This window comes from Corvus hawaiiensis, chromosome 27, assembly GCF_020740725.1.
Source record: "Corvus hawaiiensis isolate bCorHaw1 chromosome 27, bCorHaw1.pri.cur, whole genome shotgun sequence".
Classification (NCBI taxonomy): Eukaryota; Metazoa; Chordata; class Aves; order Passeriformes; family Corvidae; genus Corvus; species Corvus hawaiiensis.
The window spans coordinates 782,450-800,030 of NC_063239.1; the positions used below are offsets into that span (position 1 = coordinate 782,450).

Genomic DNA, 17,581 nt, shown 5'->3' on the forward strand with positions numbered 1-17,581 from the left:
CATGAAATGCTTGGGCTAAACAATTGTATCTGTAATCACCAAAATTTACTGTATCCCCTTCATTACTTGTTTCCTCACCAAAGCAATATCCCTGCAATGTTTAATTATGCAGTGCATTACAGATTCATCAACTTTGCAGCAGAAACTAGTATATATGGAGAAATCTCTATTGGGAGCAAGAATACTTTTTATTGCTTACAACCTAAATAATGGAAGGTGTTATTTGGGTTAGTTACCCAGCAAGGCTTAGATTTCAAGACTCATTTCTTTTAGGAAGTCTCCATCTTTTAAAACTGCTCTTGCATTAAAGATACACAAATATCTATATACCCTGCTTTGACAGCCACACTTCCATCTGCTTCCATACAACAAGAGACGACACCTGGAACAAACAATCCTAATGGCATACAGGTGGCTGGACCACTAAATTATCCAGAAATGTTTGGGGTTTCTTTTTGTTTTCAGAGGAAAACAACCAGGTCTAGTGGCAAGGGGTTAGAACTACATTGTCTTGAGGGTTCCTCTCAACCCAAACCACTCCATGATTCTATGAAAAATATTTTCATATCTTGGAAATCTTTCTCTGGCAGAATTTAGTTCCCTCTTTGGCTCAGAATTTGTGTCACCTTGAGCAGTTCACCTCATCTCTAAGCCCAGAGTTCAATTTTAAAACAAACGAACAAACAAAAAAAAATTACAAATTTAAGACATAAGTTCAAATTTAAAACACAATACAACAAACTCTTAATGGGAGTTTATCAAAGGACACGCTCAAAATACTGCATTCAACCATTCTTGGGTTGAGGGTGATGCTGGCAGAGTCAACCAGCTGATGGTATTTCAATCCTACCAGAGAGTTCGGCTTTAACTGTGAAATGTTTTATAAGGCTTCAGAAAAAAAAGAGGAATAAGTTAATAGGGACTGCCAGACTATTTTCAACTTTCCAGACTCCAACTTTCCAGATTTCCAAGCTGATGTCACTCCCCACATCATCTCTTGACACCCTGTGGGCTCTTAAAGTGATTTGACAGGAGAGAATCAAAGGGTGAAGGCAAATTTCACATCAAAAAAAGACAGAAAATTTATTCTTACACATTTCTTCCATGTCAATGCCTCAAGACCAAGCAAGCCTCTGTACAGCAATATCCAGGTGAAGCATTACAAAGTCTCACCCTTTACTCATTCAAATTATAACTTTCCACCTATGCCAAAGGCCCCAGCTGAAAATTCCCTTTAGATCAGTGGTATAAATACACTGTCTCCCAAACACAACTTTTCCCAGTGCAAGGAAACCAATTAGAGCTGTCTCTTGGCAAAAAACAGAAATCTCTCACAGTCATAAGTTCATTGCTTGAAGTGAGCTGCCTCCCAGCTGCTTTACCCAGAAACCAGGAAAAACCCGAGGAATACATCAAATGAGATTGCAATTTGGCTTAATTTCTGTGCCCTGCTCAGAGATTCAGCTTAATTCTGAGGCTCTACCCAGAATGACTTCTCTGAAATGCATTTGAGTTTCAAGATCCTGCTCCACACCTTGTCCTTGGGAGCCAATTTTAGTCATGGAAAAGCTGTCTGAACACGGGGCTCAATGACACATCTCAGCCAAGTCCAGAGCTATAATTAAAACTTGCATGGGAGTAACGTAGGTGGCATCAGACTTTCTGCTGCTCTCTTTAATGTATTGCTCCTGCCTGTCTAATGCCAAAGCCAGTGTGATATTCCAACAGCAGTTCCTTTCCTTCCCGACCCTCCTTTTTAAAAGGAATGTCCCCTAACTGGTGATTAACCACCTTCCTCAGCACTGGACACACCAAGAAGTGAGCTGATTGCGACTCTAGTGATCACAGGGATGCTGCTGGTGCTGGAAATCTCACAGGTCTGTTTGGTACAACCTGAGGGGATGGTTTGAGGTCTTAGTGCCACATGCTTCACTTGCATGGAAGCGGAGTTTAGGATTCCATAAGGTCATCACCTTTTGCAGCTACATCCCGAGTTTCCTCTATTTTTGCTGAATGCAAAGACTCTCCTTGCTACCCATTTGTAAAGGTTTTAAGAGCTTGATATTGGCAAATAAAAGGATGAATCATAGAATTACAGAGTGGTTTGGGTGGGAAGGGACCTTAAAGCCCATCCAGCCCCACCCCCTGTCATGGGCAGGGACACCTTCCACTATCCCAGATTGCTCCAACCTGGCCTTGGACACTTCCAGGGATGGGGCAGCCACAGCTGCTCTGGGATGTTAAAGACCAGAGTTCTTTGCACAGGCACAAGACAAAGGCAGTCCCTGCTCCACACAAACATCTCCATGCCATTAATATTCAAGACGGACAAAGGAAGGAAGGTAAATTCACGTATCAAAAATGATCCCTGGATCAGCTGCAAAGTCCAGAGCATCCAAGCCCGAGCTGGCTCAGCACCACCCTGAGGAAAATGGGAATTGTGCACTAAAAAACTCCTTGCCCCAAGGAATGAGTCCTTCCTTGCTGTCCACAGTTCTGTTTGTTGCCCGTGTCCCAGTGCTCTGTCTTTTCCCTCAGAGCCCGTTCCAGCATTTCAAATGATCCTTATGGGTCCCTTCCAACTCAGGATATTTTCTTCTTCTACCATGGAACTGCAGGTTTAAAACGATTCTGAATTTCTTTGGTGCTTCCCTCCAAAAATGCCCATCCCCTCACCCCTGTGTTATTTGTTGGTGCTGAACTATTTGCGCAATAAAACACTGAGCAACAAAAGGAACCCCCACTGTGAGAAGATTTAAAGGAAAGATGGCAGCAGAGCAGATAATCTCTCCCCAGGTACATCGGGAATTTAATTTAAATTGTTTGGGTTTGTTTTCTTATGTTTACATCCTCAAGCAATTGAGAACTGGCCCAGGTCTGACAGAAGGGAAACACTGCCTATGTCATACAAATCACTAAACTGTAGGCAATTTCATTAAATGTTTCTACACTCATGGAGCAAATGTGAAAACAGCTGGTTGTTGAGTTTTACCGAAATCTTTGTTTGCACACACAAATACTCAGGTTAATACAGGCAAAATCTGGTGCAACAGCAGATCTTTGCCATGGGATTGGTAAGGATAGTTTACAGTAGGATTGATAACAGTAGTTTGCAATAGGATTGATAAGTACAATTTACAAAAGGAGGGATAAGGAGAGTTAAAATTCTTAACTGTAACAGTCCAGGGATATTGTGCTTGAAAATAAAGTGTTATTTCCCTGTTGTATCTGATAACCAACAGGTTTTTTACCTGGATGGGACAGGGGGGAAATTCCAGTGAGTAACAATTTAAACAGGAGGTTTCCGGTGTATTTTGAAAGCAGAAATGGTAAATAAAAAGTCACCCAGTAAACCACTGTCTTGGGGTGACTTTATGATGTGTATCCCCTATCGCTGCCCCGTGCCCAGAAATTCACTTCGTGCCTTTCTATGCCTTTAAACTGAGCCTGAGAGGAGGGAAGACAAACTGAGCAAAACTTCTTCAAAGCAGTTTGCAGCTTGTTCAAGGTCACACAGAGATAGAGATGGCTCTCTGTGTTCAGGAGCAGAGGGAAGCACCCAGCCTGCTTGCTTTCCAGCCAGCTTTCGGCTTTCTTTTTCTCCAGAGAGAGAGATGGAGAGTTGAGCTTTTGTTTTCCTGGGACTTCGTTTTTTCCCTTTTTTTTTTTTTTCCTCTGCTGGACTGTTTCAACATCAGAATACATCAGGAGGAATTTCCACCAAGGCGTTGGCCCTGGAGGTGGGGCCACCACCCCATCCCAGCTCCAAGGAAGGGAGAGAGAGAGAGACTACGGAAGGACTCTGAAATTTCCCCAGGTTTTCTCTCTACAGCGAGAGGTTTCATTACTTAGCATTAGTATCTTTTTCCTGTGTATTTGTTAAATATTTATCTCTTTCACATTCCTTCCAGGAAAAAGGTTTTTTTCCCTTGAACCTGGTGGGGGGAGAGGTGGTTTATAACTTGCCTTCTCTCAGAGGATATATTTCTAAATTTGGCCAAACTGGCACAACCACTAAACCCAGTCATGTAAAAATGAGCTCATACACACAAAAATTGGGTCTTTTCCCTGCAGTGATGTCTCGTGGGGCTATTCCTGGACGCTGCAGGTTGAAAGCTGAGGAGATGCTGCTTTTTGAAGGTCGTTTATAACATGCAGGGAAAGGTTCCACTAAAAGATTTGTCAGAAACCGGGATCCACCTGCTGAGTGCTGCTGTCCAACGTATCCTGCTCATGGTTTACACCTTACCCCACCCCACAGCATCTCACTGACCCCTCACAAGTGCTGACAACCCAACGGCTGCAGAGTCAGGGTCTGGCTCCTGTCACAAAACTGAGCAAGTGAAGGGGCTCCAACAGCATCGCCCCTGCTGGCCTTTCCCTCCTCTTTTCCCGGGGCTTTTCCCATCCTGCAGCTCAGCCAGTCGTCTTTTTTTTTAATTCTTCTTAGTCCTTTAGCCCCATCTAGTGCTGAAGCCAAATAAAAATCTTTGTTCTTTAAATAAGCTGAATAAAAAGCCTTTTCCTGCTTCCCTGGAAGTGTCCAAGGTCGGGTTGGACGGGGCTTGGAGCACCCTGGGAGAGTGGGAGGTGTCCCTGCCCATGGCAGGGGGTGGCATTGGATGGGTTTCAAGATCGCTTCCAATCCAAACCAGTCTGGGATTCTTTCATCAGCCCCAAACTGGTCTTCAGAGTCCAAACCAGAGCACAATTCCTTTGCTCTGTAGGGATTCCTGCAACTCCTGGGTCTCTGCAGGGGGAATTTTGTGAAAGTGATGCCCTGGACAGAAGGGTTTTGCAGCCTGTGAGAAGAGAAAAGCATTAGGCAAAACCCAGCATCATCTGGTTTAGTAAACACTGTCTGGCAACCCTGCACAAAGTTGTTCTACATTCTGCCTTCTCCAAAATTTATGACATTTAAAATGTTCTTACACCCCTAGACACAAATTGCTTGGAAATACTGCATTTTTCCATGCTCTAGTGCTAATTGAGACAGGAAAACCTTTTCTTTCCCCCAGGATAAGTGTCTTTTGGTAGAAACATGATTTAGGAATGGAAAATTTGAAAACCAATATATTTTACAAGTCAGAGCTTCTGTTTTTCTTCCCATCACTTTGCCCTAGACGCAAACAAAGATGAAGGGGGTGGATACATTACACTGAAATTGTATTAAACTGCAATCAAAACCTACATTTATTTTCTACCATTTACTAAAACATTACAGAGCAGTGACAAGCACAAGAGCAGAAAGGCTGCCTGTCGATGTTACTAGAGTCCTGATTTTTATTTTGCTGCCATGAACACGAGATTAGATCATCCGTTATCAACCTCTGAGGCTGCACAGCTTTGTCAAGTTTCCCAGAGCTAATATCCACTGCAGCAACACAGGGAATTTAAGAAGAAGCCTTCTGTGGTTTGCATTCCCAGCACATGAATTTGGGCTTTTCATTTGGGAGAGTTGGGGGAGTCCTTACCTGGCATTTCCACTATAAATAAACTCTACTTGAAGTCTTGCAGCCTCTGGGCTATGAGTTACTCTGTTATTATCGCAGACTTCCTATATCCACACTGACTCGCCACTGCTCACTGTGGAAACAAATGGACTGTGCCCTGGGTGGTTCCCAGCATTAATTAAACAAAATGGATTTTTATCATGATTCTTAAATATTTGCCCAGTGCAAGGAGCATCCCCTAGGAACAGACAACTCAACAAACATTCAGGAACATGGTAGAGATGCAATATTCTGCATTGCCTTATTTAACACAAGAGAAAGGACAGCAACAGCCCAGGAAGCAAGAACGTGCAAACCAACTCCAATTTTATCAAATTAATTAAATCTTTTTCTAACTGAGTGAATATATCCTTCCAAACTGACCAAAGGCAGATAAATGGGGGAAGGAAGGCCAGATCTTTGGTAGTGTGCTGCCCACATTGTCCTTAACACAACCCTGAGCTCAGAGGGAAAGGTTTAGAGAGGGGGATTGAGGGCAATACTGCTGGAAAGTCAGATTGGACCAAATCTAAATTGCCTAATGAGTATTTTCTCATGATTAAACCCCTACCTTTCTACTGCAGTCACAGCATAACCTTTGACTCTCACCAGGCCCAGTTGCCAACAGCTGAATCCTGCTCTCCACCATGGAGAAAATTCTCCAGTAGTTCAGAGAAACAGCTGATATTTTTAACTCTGCTCACAGAAAATCAGCCCTGGCCTTCCCTTTGGGAACTGCCCTGCAGGAAAGATATGGTTACTGCACAAGCTGAAGCTCCAGTTTTTTCTCCTTCCCAGCTTATACTTGTCACATTTTCAGGGGTGTGATCAAGCCTCATGCCCAGATCTGGTTTGCTCCAAAACAGGACTCAAGGTTCAGCACTGCACACACACAGATTTGAGGATTAATATGAAACCAGCCAATTCTACATTTTTTTGTTTGCCAGAACCTTCTCCACAGCAGAATCTAGATGGGATTAGGTACCTACACAGATTTTTTTTTTCTAAAAGCCAGGCATATTTTGGCAGCTGAACTGTGCCGGGGTTGGCAGCATCTCTCCTGTATCCTCCCTGCCCAGTTGAACAGCACTGGTGCTCATCAGAGGCCTTTGTTTCAGCACAAAATTGCTCAAAACATCTGCATTGCTACTTGAAGGAGCTTGTTTGACAGAGCCCTAAGATTGACCGAAGGCATTTCAGCCACCAACTGCATCTGTGTTAGGGGAAGCCATAAGAAAGGCCACTGACAGCCCGGAATCCTGCTTAGGAAAAGCAGACAGCAGCTAAGGAATACTCCAGGGTTGTGTATAACTGCAAGCTGACGTCGCTGTGCAAACATGTTGATATTTAATAACATTTAATTCAAAATCAACTTCTCTGGCCTCTGTTCCAGTGAGCTAATATGTTAAATCTGACAGTGAAGTTTTCCCAGATCCTTTTGAATAGGGAGAACCAGCACTTCCACAGCAAAGCTTATAAATGGTAAGAGTTGTTAGCAGGAAAGAAGTGTGTGTGAGTGCCAGAGTATGTCAGGAAAAAGGACATCAGGTAAGCAAACTTCCTAAGGGTAATGGAAATGCAATTTTAAGCAGTTGTTGAACTCAGTGTCAAGAACAGCAGGGAAAACCTTCATCTAAGACAATTTGTTTTGCAGGATGTCAGACAAGCCCTTCACCAGCTGCAGGTTTTGCATCACTTCCATGTCTCATCTTATTTGGCCTTCCTTGGGAACAGCTGAGGTCTTGCATAGAAACACATTGGATTCTTAGGCAGTTTCCTGAAGAGCTTTATTCATGTTAGAGTCAGGTTTGTGCCTCATTGCTCACTGTGACTCCTTTGGGCATCTCCAGGAGCATTTTGGTGTCTCCTGGGGAGCAAGGAATTCCCTGGGAACATCCCCAGACTGTTCTGAGGGAGCTACGTGTGTGTGTTAGGGAAACTCTGTTCCTGGCACTTGCCAAGGACTCCTCCCAGGCATCTGCAGCCACTTCCTGGCCTCCTCTAGAGACAGAGGAGCTCCCAGGTGCCAAGAGTTCCCAGGTCTCTGCCGGCATCTGCCCAACACCCCCAGGCAGGTTCCTCTCTCCTGTTTTTTCCCTCCTGAAAATTGGGCGATTGCTCTTCTCCTGTTGTGAGACCATGCATGTTAAATCTGTGTTTGTGGTGTGTGTTTTGGGGGAGGGGAAAGGGATAAAAGTTCTTTTGCGGTGGGTCTAGAGGAGTTTGGTGACCCCAGAGGGGTTGTAGGTTATAAAGTGGTGCTGAAGGAGGATCTGGTGTTGGGAAGTGCTTGGGTTTGGACATCCACAAGCCAAATTTGGGCTCCTAAAATGTAACTTTGTCTGCTTTCCTGTATCCTGAGGATCAGCTGTGTTAAGCATCTCCCATCTCCTTCCCTAGTGGAAGATGTCCCTGCCCATGGCAGAGGGTTGGAACTAGATGGTTTTTATGGTCCTTTCCAACCCAAACTGTTCTGGGATTCTATGATTCTAAACCTGGACAGGGAAATGCTGCCCCAAAAAATCAGTCTGATCTCTGTTTTTCCATCAAACAGCTAAAAATCATTACTTTGGAGTGCCTCTCTTTGCTCTGGGGTTTGCTCTGGAGACAGGTGAGATCCCAGGTAACCTATGCAGAGTTTCCTAGAGCAGAGAGCTTTGGGTGGGCTGGGAGAGAGCCATGCCCAAACTGTCCCAGGCACCCGCGGGATGTTTGGGGCTCCCCTGGAGACAGTGGAATGTTGGTGGTAGAAGCCCCCTGTGAAGTCACACAGCCCCCGAGGGGTCACACAGCCAGGCTGTGGTGGTCAGTGCAGGCAGGTGCTGCTGGCATCGGAGGCTTCAGCAGCACCTGCGGCCTCATCATGTTGTGGACAAGATGGGCCATGGCCAGCATCACCCTCCTGGCTGTCCAGAGAGCCCTGGCAGTCCTGGTGTCCCTGGTGATCCTGTTATCCCTGATAGCCCTGCTAGGCCCCGGGGCCCAGCTCCCCATCGGGGAGTCAGGACCACCGGCAGGTAGGTGGGCAGGGAGGGGCAGTGGGGCAGCTCCCCCAGGTCCCTTCAAGGAGCACTTAGGTTTCAATATCCTGTTGATAGGAAATTTAATGCTTTTTTTGGCTAATGCTCAGCTGTGCAGCAGAGCAGAGAGGCAATGGGTCAAGCCCAGAACACTCAGCTATGCAGACTGTTCCCTCCCAGATTCCAGGGCCCTGAGCTGCTTCCAAGAGCAATTGTTGGGGTTGGGTTTAGCTCCTGACAGCTCCTGCACGGTTTGTTTTGGATCATCATGGGTCAGACACCTGGTACCTGCCTGCATGGTGCTCCAGAGAGGAAGGGACAAACAGGTCCACGGAGCCATTCTATGTTCCAGCCACAGTTCCTGCCATGGAAAGTACATGGAAATAGTTCATTTGAGCTTCTCTGTCCTCTTCACAGCCATGGATGGACACAATGGAGATCCAGGTGCTGGATCTGACTCTCCCAGACCTTACATGGCTTTTGACTTGTTTTGGGAACTGCCAGCTCAAGGCCCAAATGTGAGCGAGACATCTCCTGCAGGTATGAGAATCCAGGCTTGCCTGGCTGTGCCGGGTCATTCCATGATCCCCTCCCTGGGAAGCTGGTCAGTCCAGGCAGGCAATGCCACAGAGTGTGATGGGAGCTCCTTGTGGGGTCCTGGTGTCCCTGGGTTTTCCAGCTCCTCAGCCAGACCCAGCATTATGAGGGTCACTGGTCAGTCCTGACTGACTGCACAGCCCTAGAGGTGATTCCAGGGATTTCTGCGGTGGAAATATTTCATTCTTTCCCTTAATTAAGGTCTGAAGAATGAAACTGGATTGGGAAACATTTCCTGGCTGTTAATGGAACAGTCTGAATTAGTGACTTTACTGAAGGAAACACTTCCAGGTACAAGTGACTCAACTACAGGAGTTGGGGAGCTGGGCTTTCAGATTCCCATGAGCAAGGGTGACTTGGAATTAAAATGGCACACTTTCTCTCTAAAGTGCTGGAGCCCGAGCCTCTGGATAAGGAGGCACCTCAGGAAGGCCATCAGGCAGTGGCAGTCCCTGGGGGAAACAGCGAGGCACTTCAGCCAACAGGTGAATCAGGGAATCCCTGTACCTTGGCCATCCCTCGGGATGGAGGTTGTGGCTATTCCTGTGCCAAAGACACACACTCGGACCCTCTGTGTGTGCACTGAGATGCCCACAACCTCTCACACCCCATTCCCAGGGATTTCAGAGCTTTGGGGATTTCCTCCAGGTGTGGACAAGAGATTCAGCAGCACTGAGGACACCAAGACAGACCCAAACACTGTGGAGGGCATGGCAAACGCAGGCACAGTCAATGCTAAAATCACCTGGAGATTTATAAGAGCCTTCCTCGTGTCTGTGTTCTGCAGCCTGATTGCTCTGCTGCTTCTCAAGGTGGCCCCTGTGTGGGCAAAGGACATAAAAGAGTGAGTGACATGGGGTGTGGGGGGTTGCCAAATTTTGGTGCTGGGTGGCTGAACCTGCCATGAGGCGTTTCGAGATATGGAGCTCTGGGTGCCCAGTTGGTCACTGGCCAAACTCAGCAGAGATTTGTGCTGGTAGCTGGTGCCCCAGTCTCCGCCCAGAGCTCTCTATGCCCACAGCTCCTGGGTGTCCACATCCCATGGGATGTCCAGCACTGCTCCACACCCTCATACCCACCCCATGCACAGCCATGGAAGGGCTTCAGCAGCTTCCTCTCTCTCCACAGGCGCCTCACAGCTTTGAGAACCAATTCTGAGCTCCTGAACAGTGAGACAGGAGACAAGGAATTAGTGGTAGAAGTCTAAATAAAGATAAGCGGCACAATGGTCTGTGTGAAAAATTTGGAATGGAAGGAATTCTTGCTCTCTGCTCCACTCCCTGGACACCCCACGTCCGATTCTCCCTATCATGAGCAAGACCCAGCCCTGCTAAAGCACGTCCAGAGGAGGCCTCGGACATGATCCCAGGGCTGCAACAGCTCCCTGCAAGATTTAGGGGTGTCCAGCCTGGAGGAAAAAAGGCTCCAGGAGTCCTTGTTGTGACCTTTCAGTGGATAAAGGGGCTCATGGGAAAGGCACAGAGATATTTTTTTACCATGGTCTGCAGTGCCAGGCCCAGGAATGAGGGTTTCACACTGCCAGGGGACAAGATTAGATGGGATATTGGGAAGGGATTGTTCCCTGTGAGGGTGATGGGATGCTGGAATGGAATACCCAGAGAAGCTGGGCACCCCAGCCCTGGAAGTGTCCAAGGCCGAGTTGGCTGGGGCTTGGAGCAACCTGGGATAGTGGAAGATGTCCCTGCCCATGGCAGGAGGTGGCACTGGATGGGCTTTAAAATCCCTTCCAACCCAACCCTAAGCGATGTCAGGTAGGCAATGCAGGAGCTTTGCACTAAAGCAAATTCTTAAAGCATTGAGCATTTGTTGGTTCTTACTAGCATTTAATAAGTGTATTTGTATATTCTCCTTTCCGGCACATTAACTTCTTAAATATATGTGGCCATATCCCATATTTTAACAGGGTTAAAAATGTGAAATGCAACAAAACAAGGCCTGAATAATAGAACAGAGTGAACATCTTAACTGGAAAAACACGATACTATAAAAGCCAAATGGAAACTCACTAGAATTCACATAAAACAAAGTGCAATATTGAATACTGCATAAAAACGTGCAGGTGCCTCTTTCTGTAAAAATACCCCATATTTACAGAGATTCGTCAAATGAGCAGAACTCAGTGTTGTGCTGAAGGTTTTTTAGGGAACATAAAGACAATAAAATACAGTGGAAAGAGAAATGGTTTACTTTGGAGACATTTATTGAAACTATCAGTGCCTAAACCTAAGGGACTGAAGGACAAGAAATGGATATTGCAGGTGGGCAAGGGACGGGTTGTGCAATAGAACAGTGAATTCTGTTTAATTTTCTACTCAGGGATTTTTCTTCTAAAAAGAACCTCCCAGGGTGGTGGTGGTGGGCACCTACTGCCTGCTGGGAGAAGGGTGCATGGTCTCATCCCAGCAGCGGCCAGGAGCAGCACTTGGGATGGGGTTTGGTCTCAGTCAGGAATCTCACACCGTGTGAGGCTCCCTGCTCCATGGGACAGACCTGGGAGTGCCCTTCAGCCTCTCCTGGATGGCTTCAGGTCAGGACACTGATGGGAGGGCAACTCTTTCTCTCCCTCCACTTTCCCTTCTCTGCAGCCTCTCCAGCAGCAGCACTTTGTTCCCAAGCTCTGCCACACCTTCCCAGAGAAGCTTTGGCTTCCCAATGCTATAAATGAATTTTGGGGATGTGGCTTCCGCATTCAATAAAGAATTAATCGGCGGGAGGGAAGGGGTTGATTATTGCCGGCGATCTCCGACAAATGGGACGGGGGGGCCGGACAAGCACTCCAGGAGCTTTTATTAGTTTATCAGTCTCACATACAGAGTTGAGACAAAGTTGGTACAGAGCTCACACTGTCACAGAGACATCCCCAGATTTCCTGGTTGCAAAGCATTCTTAAAAGCTTTTTGGCCAATAGTATACTTCTAAAAGTTACAGACATCTGTCTTAACCAATGTATAATAGCGCATGTACCTCCATTGTACACAACAGCCACTTGTTATGCCTTATATAATAACACACAACATCCCATTATTAAGCTTAAACTTATCTCTCTAACAAAATATACTTATTGCAACTTCAACATCCATCTAGGCCAAGCCTAAGAACTAACCATTGTCTTTTAATGTCCTTGCTGCTTATAACCGTAACTTCTTCTAATTTGCTCAGGCAAAGCTGAATTCTAAATCCCTTGCTTTACTTCCTGAGGCCTGCTTCTATTTCTCACACCTAAAATCCTTTCCACCTTTTGTGATTCCCCACAGATTATAATTAGAATGGCTTGTGAACTTGGTTGTTATAGTTAATTGCTTGGTGGTAATAAGTTAAGGGTTCAACGTTTAAAATGTTCAATTATTAAAAAAGTTGCTAAGTTAACCCCATAGGATTGAATGTAGAACTTTCCAGAACCCGATGAAGTACTGTAAGGGGCGGGCGTTCAATGAGGAATTAACATAAAAAGATAAAACAAGGAGCAGCATTGGATGGACAATGGACCAACAGGAAGACCCTAGACAATGATCCAACAGAAAGAAGCCAATCAAGATACCCAAGACATCAACGAGCCAATCCCAAGAGACTTTGGTGGGTGGAAGAATGGGCGGTCTAAGGGCAGGGTTTGGGATATAAAACATAGTGCCTTTAGGCTGTGGGTGTGTCTCTGGCCACATGTGTTCACTGCTATGCACCCAGTGCTGTGCTTTGTTTTGTGCTAGGCAGACTGCTGCAGTGATTTCCAATTGTCTATATTTTGGTTAATTGGGTCAGTGTTTAATAAATTCTTTAATTTATCAAGATTGTGACCTCGTTTCTCACACCAGTGGGGATCTAAAGGAAGCCTTGTGCTGAGTTAGGCTTTCTCTAACCCCAGAGAGCCTGGCCAGGGTGTGTCCTGAGGCTACTTTTTGTTGGAAAAGGAGTCCCTCAGCCCTGGAGATGGATGAGCCCACGGTGGCAGCTTGGCCATGATGTCCGCCAGAACCGAAGGATCTTTGAAGACCCCCTCTCTAACTCTACATTCCTAGGAGGAAACAGCCCCCTAGAATGGCAGTTCCAGTTTCAATCACGTCCCTGTTTTGCCACCGCAGGTGCTGCTCACCCTCCTCCCTGCTCACTCCACCCAGGGCCATGGGCCCCTGGAGACTCTTTCTCTCTTCTTCAGCATGGGCAACTGTGAAGCCCCAGCGCCCTGAGGGGGCAGGGCAGGCAGCAGATGGGAGGACTCAAACCTGTAGCCTGCCAAAGTGCTCTTCTGGGGCTCTTTGAGCACTGACCAGAAGGCCTCGGGCCTGGTTCTCGGGCCCTGTTCTGCCGCAGGCCCCGGTTGCTGCAGGATGAACACCTTAGAGGCCTGAGGCTTCCTGGCCTGGGCACTCCATGGCAGTGATGTGCTCCCAACAGGGACTTCCCTTTCTCCTTCTCTGCCAGGAAGAAGTTTTGTTTCTCTTGCTGTCCCAAGGAGATATTTCACTTCTTCTGCTTTGAGATGAAGCTTTTCTCCTTCTCTTCCGAGAGGAACTTTCTTTCCTCCTTTTCTTCTGGGAGAAACTTTCTTTTCCCCTCTTTTGGGACAGAATTTCTTTTCTCCCTCATTTCCAACAGCATCTTTTGCTGCTTTTTCTCTTCCTTGTCCAACTTCCTTTTCTCCTTCTCTTCTGAGAGAATCTCTTCTTTCTCCTTTTCTGAGAAAATCCCTTCTTTCTCTTTCTCTTCCAAACTGAACTTTCTTTTCTCCCTCACTTCCAACAAAATCCCTTCTTTCTCCTTCTCTTCTGAGATGAGTTTTTTCTTCTCCTTCTCTTCCAAGAGATCCTCTTCTTTCTCCTCCTTTTCTGAGTTGAACTTTCTTTTCTCCTCCTCTCCTGAGAGAATCTTTTCTTTCTCCTCTTCCTCCCCTGCCCCTCTGAGTTGCTGCTGCCTCTTTGTCGCTCTGCTTCGATGCCTGGCCCTTGGGCACAGGTTTGCCCTTGGCTTGGTCAGTCACAGGCTGCTTTTTTCCAGCAGCAGCCCCTGGGATGGCTGGCAGGTTCCTGGAAGGACACAGCGGGAGTGAGGCTGGGATGGGTTTGGGGCCACATTCTGCCCACAGGAGCCACGTGCCCCTCAGCCAATGACTATGCTCAGCTCAGGAGAGGAACCCCCTGAGCTGGGACCCTTGGCTTGACACTCGGCTGTCCCCATGCACGGCTCCAGCTGTCATGGGGGGCTCTTCTGGAGAGATGGAGAGCAGCCAGCCCTATGACATGGGGGGCTCCCAGCAGCCCATCTCTCTGGTGGACGTGCTGGGCAACAGACTCTGGCTGGATGAGGAAAAGGCCCCATGCCCTGAGCCGCCAGGCTCACCTGACCCAAGAGCTGTCCCTCATCTCCATCGCCTCCTCATCCCAGGGCTGCTCTCCTGCCTTGGCAGTGGAACCCTGGCAAGCAGGCATGGGCAGGCTGGGAAGTCTCCCTGGAATCAGGAGGGACAGAGCTTGTCAGAACAGCACAGCTGTGGTGCTGCTGGCCACAGTGACATGTGCCGATGCTCAGGCCTTTTCCCAACACATCCAAGAGGGAATTCCCACTCCCCTCACACCACTGTCTCCAGAGGCCTGGCATCCTCCCATTCATAGTGCCAGGTTTGGGACAGCGTCTCTTCTGAAAGCAGAGGTAATTTCTGGGAGCAAGTATGGACCCTTTGATCCCCACTCTCCTGCTGAACCAGGTGTACCTTGGGCACCTCCCAGCCCAGGGCTCAGCTCTTGTGGAGCCAGCCTGAGGAGAAACGGCCATGATGAGCTGGCATCAAGCTTTGGCACAATCACATCCTTGTGGCAGTCATGGCCAGGGATTCTCCTACTGGATCACAGCCACCAGTTGCCTGTGCCATGGAAATGAGCGGGGAGCTGCTTTACCTTCTATGCCTCTCCTGATGGGTGGCAAACCTACTTCGTTCCTCTTGTCCTCCCCAGGAACAAATCCAAAGTCCTTGCGATGAGCCCTGGGTAGAAATCTCTGTTCAAAGCTGGAGAAAAAGAGACAGGACAATCCTGACCCACGTCCCCACCAGCCCTGGTCCCTTGCCACCATCACCTGCTCACAGGTGAGTTTGGCACTGGGGTAAAGGCCATTGTTCTCCCAAGTCAACTGTGCCCCAACCCCAAGGACTGTGCTGGGAAATAGGGACACCCAGGAAAGGATGCCTGGCCATGATGGGGAAGTGAGGGCTGCCTAAAATCCTTCCTCTGTCCCCTCAGGTCTGCTCACAGGGACGACGAGCAGGCAGACACAAACGAGAGTCACTGCTCTGCAGGACTGTTGTGGCTGTGAGGAGAAACTGCTCCCAGGTCTCTCCAGAGGCCAAAGCTGCCGGGGTGTTTGACTCACTTGGGAAAGACGATGACACGGCCAGTGGAGCTCAGGGAAGCAATGGGCACCACCCGGGACAGCACCGTGTCCAGCTGCTGGAGAGCCTGCGGCAGAGAAATGGGAAGGTGCCAGCACATCCTCAACGTGGCCAAGGCCACTCAGGAGGAGAGGAGTTCAGGGCAGGTAGAGCTGGTGGGATCATGCTCCTGCCTGGCCAGAGCCCCTGGTCACATCCCGGTGCCCATGTGCCAGCAGTGCTGGGGAATTGCTGTGGCTCTGCCCAAGCAGGGGGGAAACAAAAGGCTCACCTTGAGTGTAGCCCTGTCCTGGATCCTCTCCCCAGTCACTTTCTCCAGGAAGTCCAGGTAGAATCTCATTTGCGCTGTGCTGCCTTCGATGAGGAGCACACCCACGTCCCTCATGAGAAAGGCCACACTCACGCCCTTCTCTAGGCAGTGGTACAGCAGGGACGTGGTGCCGAGGATGCAGCACTCCACTATCCTCCGGGACACGGAGGCCTCCACGGCCACCTTGGCATATTGCAGAGACTCCAGCTTCTTACCCCCTGGAAAACCACAGGAGAGGGACAGAGGCACTTCCCCAGGGCTTGGCCAAAGGTGTTTCCCAGGAGATGCTTTTAGAAATGTGGAGTTATACTCCACTCCACCCTGGGCCTGCAGGGTTAAATCCTCTGTCTTACCAGCCAGGTCATCCTCATTTTCCAGACTCTGGACTCCTCTAAGATTCCTGGCCAGGTGGAACACTGGCCTCTGCAGGATCACAGTCTTGCTCCCCACCAAGGTCTCTGTGTGGACCACATCAAAGGACCCAAGGGTGGGAATTCGGATCCCCTGGAGCAGAAGGGAAAGGCCCAAAGGGTGAGAACTGGACAGAGGGAAGAGCTGAGGAGGGTTCCATCAAGGGATGGTGCCTTTGACAGAACTCTGCCAACTCCCACTGTTTAGAAGTCAGGACAGTGGGGAGAGCCCTGGGGAGGAGATGCTGGGGCCTCTCCTTTCCCTTCTTCGACCAAAAAATCCATGCTGGAGTCAGGGCAGAGGCAACTCGAGGGCACCCCCGGGTCTCCAGTGACCGGGATCAGCCCTGTGGTACAATGCCTCCTCCCAGAGGTAACACCACCCTTGCACAAGCTCCATTTGTCCCCCACAGGCATTTTGGGGTGCATTTCCTGCATTCTGAGGAGGGCAAGAGGAACTGCAGGCCATGCTCCAGGGCCACGGGAGCTCCTCACTGCTCTGGGTGGGCAAGGAAGGACACGGCTGTTGTCCCAGAGTGCTGTCCCAGGGTGTTGTCCCACCTTGTGCAGCAACAGCTGTTGTTGGATGTAGCCAGCTACTGCATCCCAGACAGCCTTTCGCTCTGGAAAACAAGGACAAACCGGGTTATGCTGTGCTTCTGCTGGCTCTCAGCCTTCCAGCACCCCTGAGGTGTGTGTCACTGCTGTCCCCAGCCTCACAGTGCTGAGTCTTGTCCCCGCATCCCTGAGAGGGCAGCTCCGGCAATGCTCCTGCCTGTACCTGTCAGGGTGAGGCTGGGCATCATGAACATGGGCTCCATCCCATCCCAGAAATCCATCTGGGTCCGGCTCATGCCACTGTCAACAGCCATGTCCTCAGTGGTGAGGAGGCTCACCCTCTGGGCTCTCTCCAGAGTGTAGAACCCACCTCGCTGCAGCCCCTTTTGTCCCACTGTGTCACAGGGTCTCTGTGACGTCACAGTCCCACTGATACTCCAGGTCAGGCTTTTGAAAAATGATGCTCAGACTTCCTTAAATGAGACTTTGAGCTTTAAAATCATAAGCCTTGGAGCTTACAAGCGTGGTTTTGTAGTCCCAGAGAGCAGGTTTGGACCTCAAATCAACTCTATGGTCTCCCAAATGTGGGCTTTGGGGATTTAAAAGTGATGCTCTTCTCCCCACTTTTGAGGCTTGCACTATATAAATGAGGTTTTGGGCTTGGAAAGCTCAGTGTTGAGTCTGAGAAATAATCAGCAATAATCTTTTGGGCCTTAAAATTGTGGTTTGGGCTCTATGTTTTTCTTTTTTCGTTTTGTTTTGTTTTGTTTTGTCTTTTTTTTAAAGTTTTCAATCGA

At 48.3% G+C, this 17,581-nt stretch overlaps 2 protein-coding genes across 2 annotated transcripts; one reads left to right on the forward strand and one right to left on the reverse strand.

The window, feature by feature from the left end:
- Positions 1-8,320: 8,320 nt before the first annotated feature.
- LOC125317506 lies at positions 8,321-10,328 on the forward strand. Its single transcript, XM_048287274.1, has 6 exons — positions 8,321-8,509; positions 8,930-9,052; positions 9,311-9,400; positions 9,499-9,594; positions 9,758-9,953; positions 10,238-10,328. The coding sequence occupies exons 1-6, from the start codon at positions 8,356-8,358 to the stop codon at positions 10,314-10,316; spliced, it is 738 nt and encodes a 245-aa protein (XP_048143231.1). The 5' UTR covers positions 8,321-8,355; the 3' UTR covers positions 10,317-10,328.
- A 3,636-nt stretch (positions 10,329-13,964) lies between these two features.
- Positions 13,965-17,098, reverse strand: CCDC81 (coiled-coil domain containing 81; the record flags this gene model as incomplete). Its single annotated transcript, XM_048287451.1, has 8 exons — positions 17,008-17,098; positions 16,788-16,888; positions 16,170-16,320; positions 15,778-16,034; positions 15,488-15,573; positions 15,016-15,125; positions 14,462-14,570; positions 13,965-14,148 (listed from the first exon to the last, which is right to left on the reverse strand). Coding segments are annotated over exons 1-8 (1,089 nt in total), but the record flags the coding sequence as incomplete, so codon positions are not given.
- Between the last annotated feature and the right edge of the window lie 483 nt (positions 17,099-17,581).

Bases quoted from the DNA above. Each gene is read 5' to 3' on its own strand.
- LOC125317506 (XM_048287274.1), top strand. From the start codon at position 8,356: ATGTTGTGGACAAGATGGGCCATGGCCAGCATCACCCTCCTGGCTGTC. The intron at 9,053-9,310 runs GTATGAGAATCC...CCCTTAATTAAG, and splicing joins GAGCGAGACATCTCCTGCAG to GTCTGAAGAATGAAACTGGA. The intron at 9,595-9,757 runs GTGAATCAGGGA...GATTTCCTCCAG, and splicing joins CGAGGCACTTCAGCCAACAG to GTGTGGACAAGAGATTCAGC.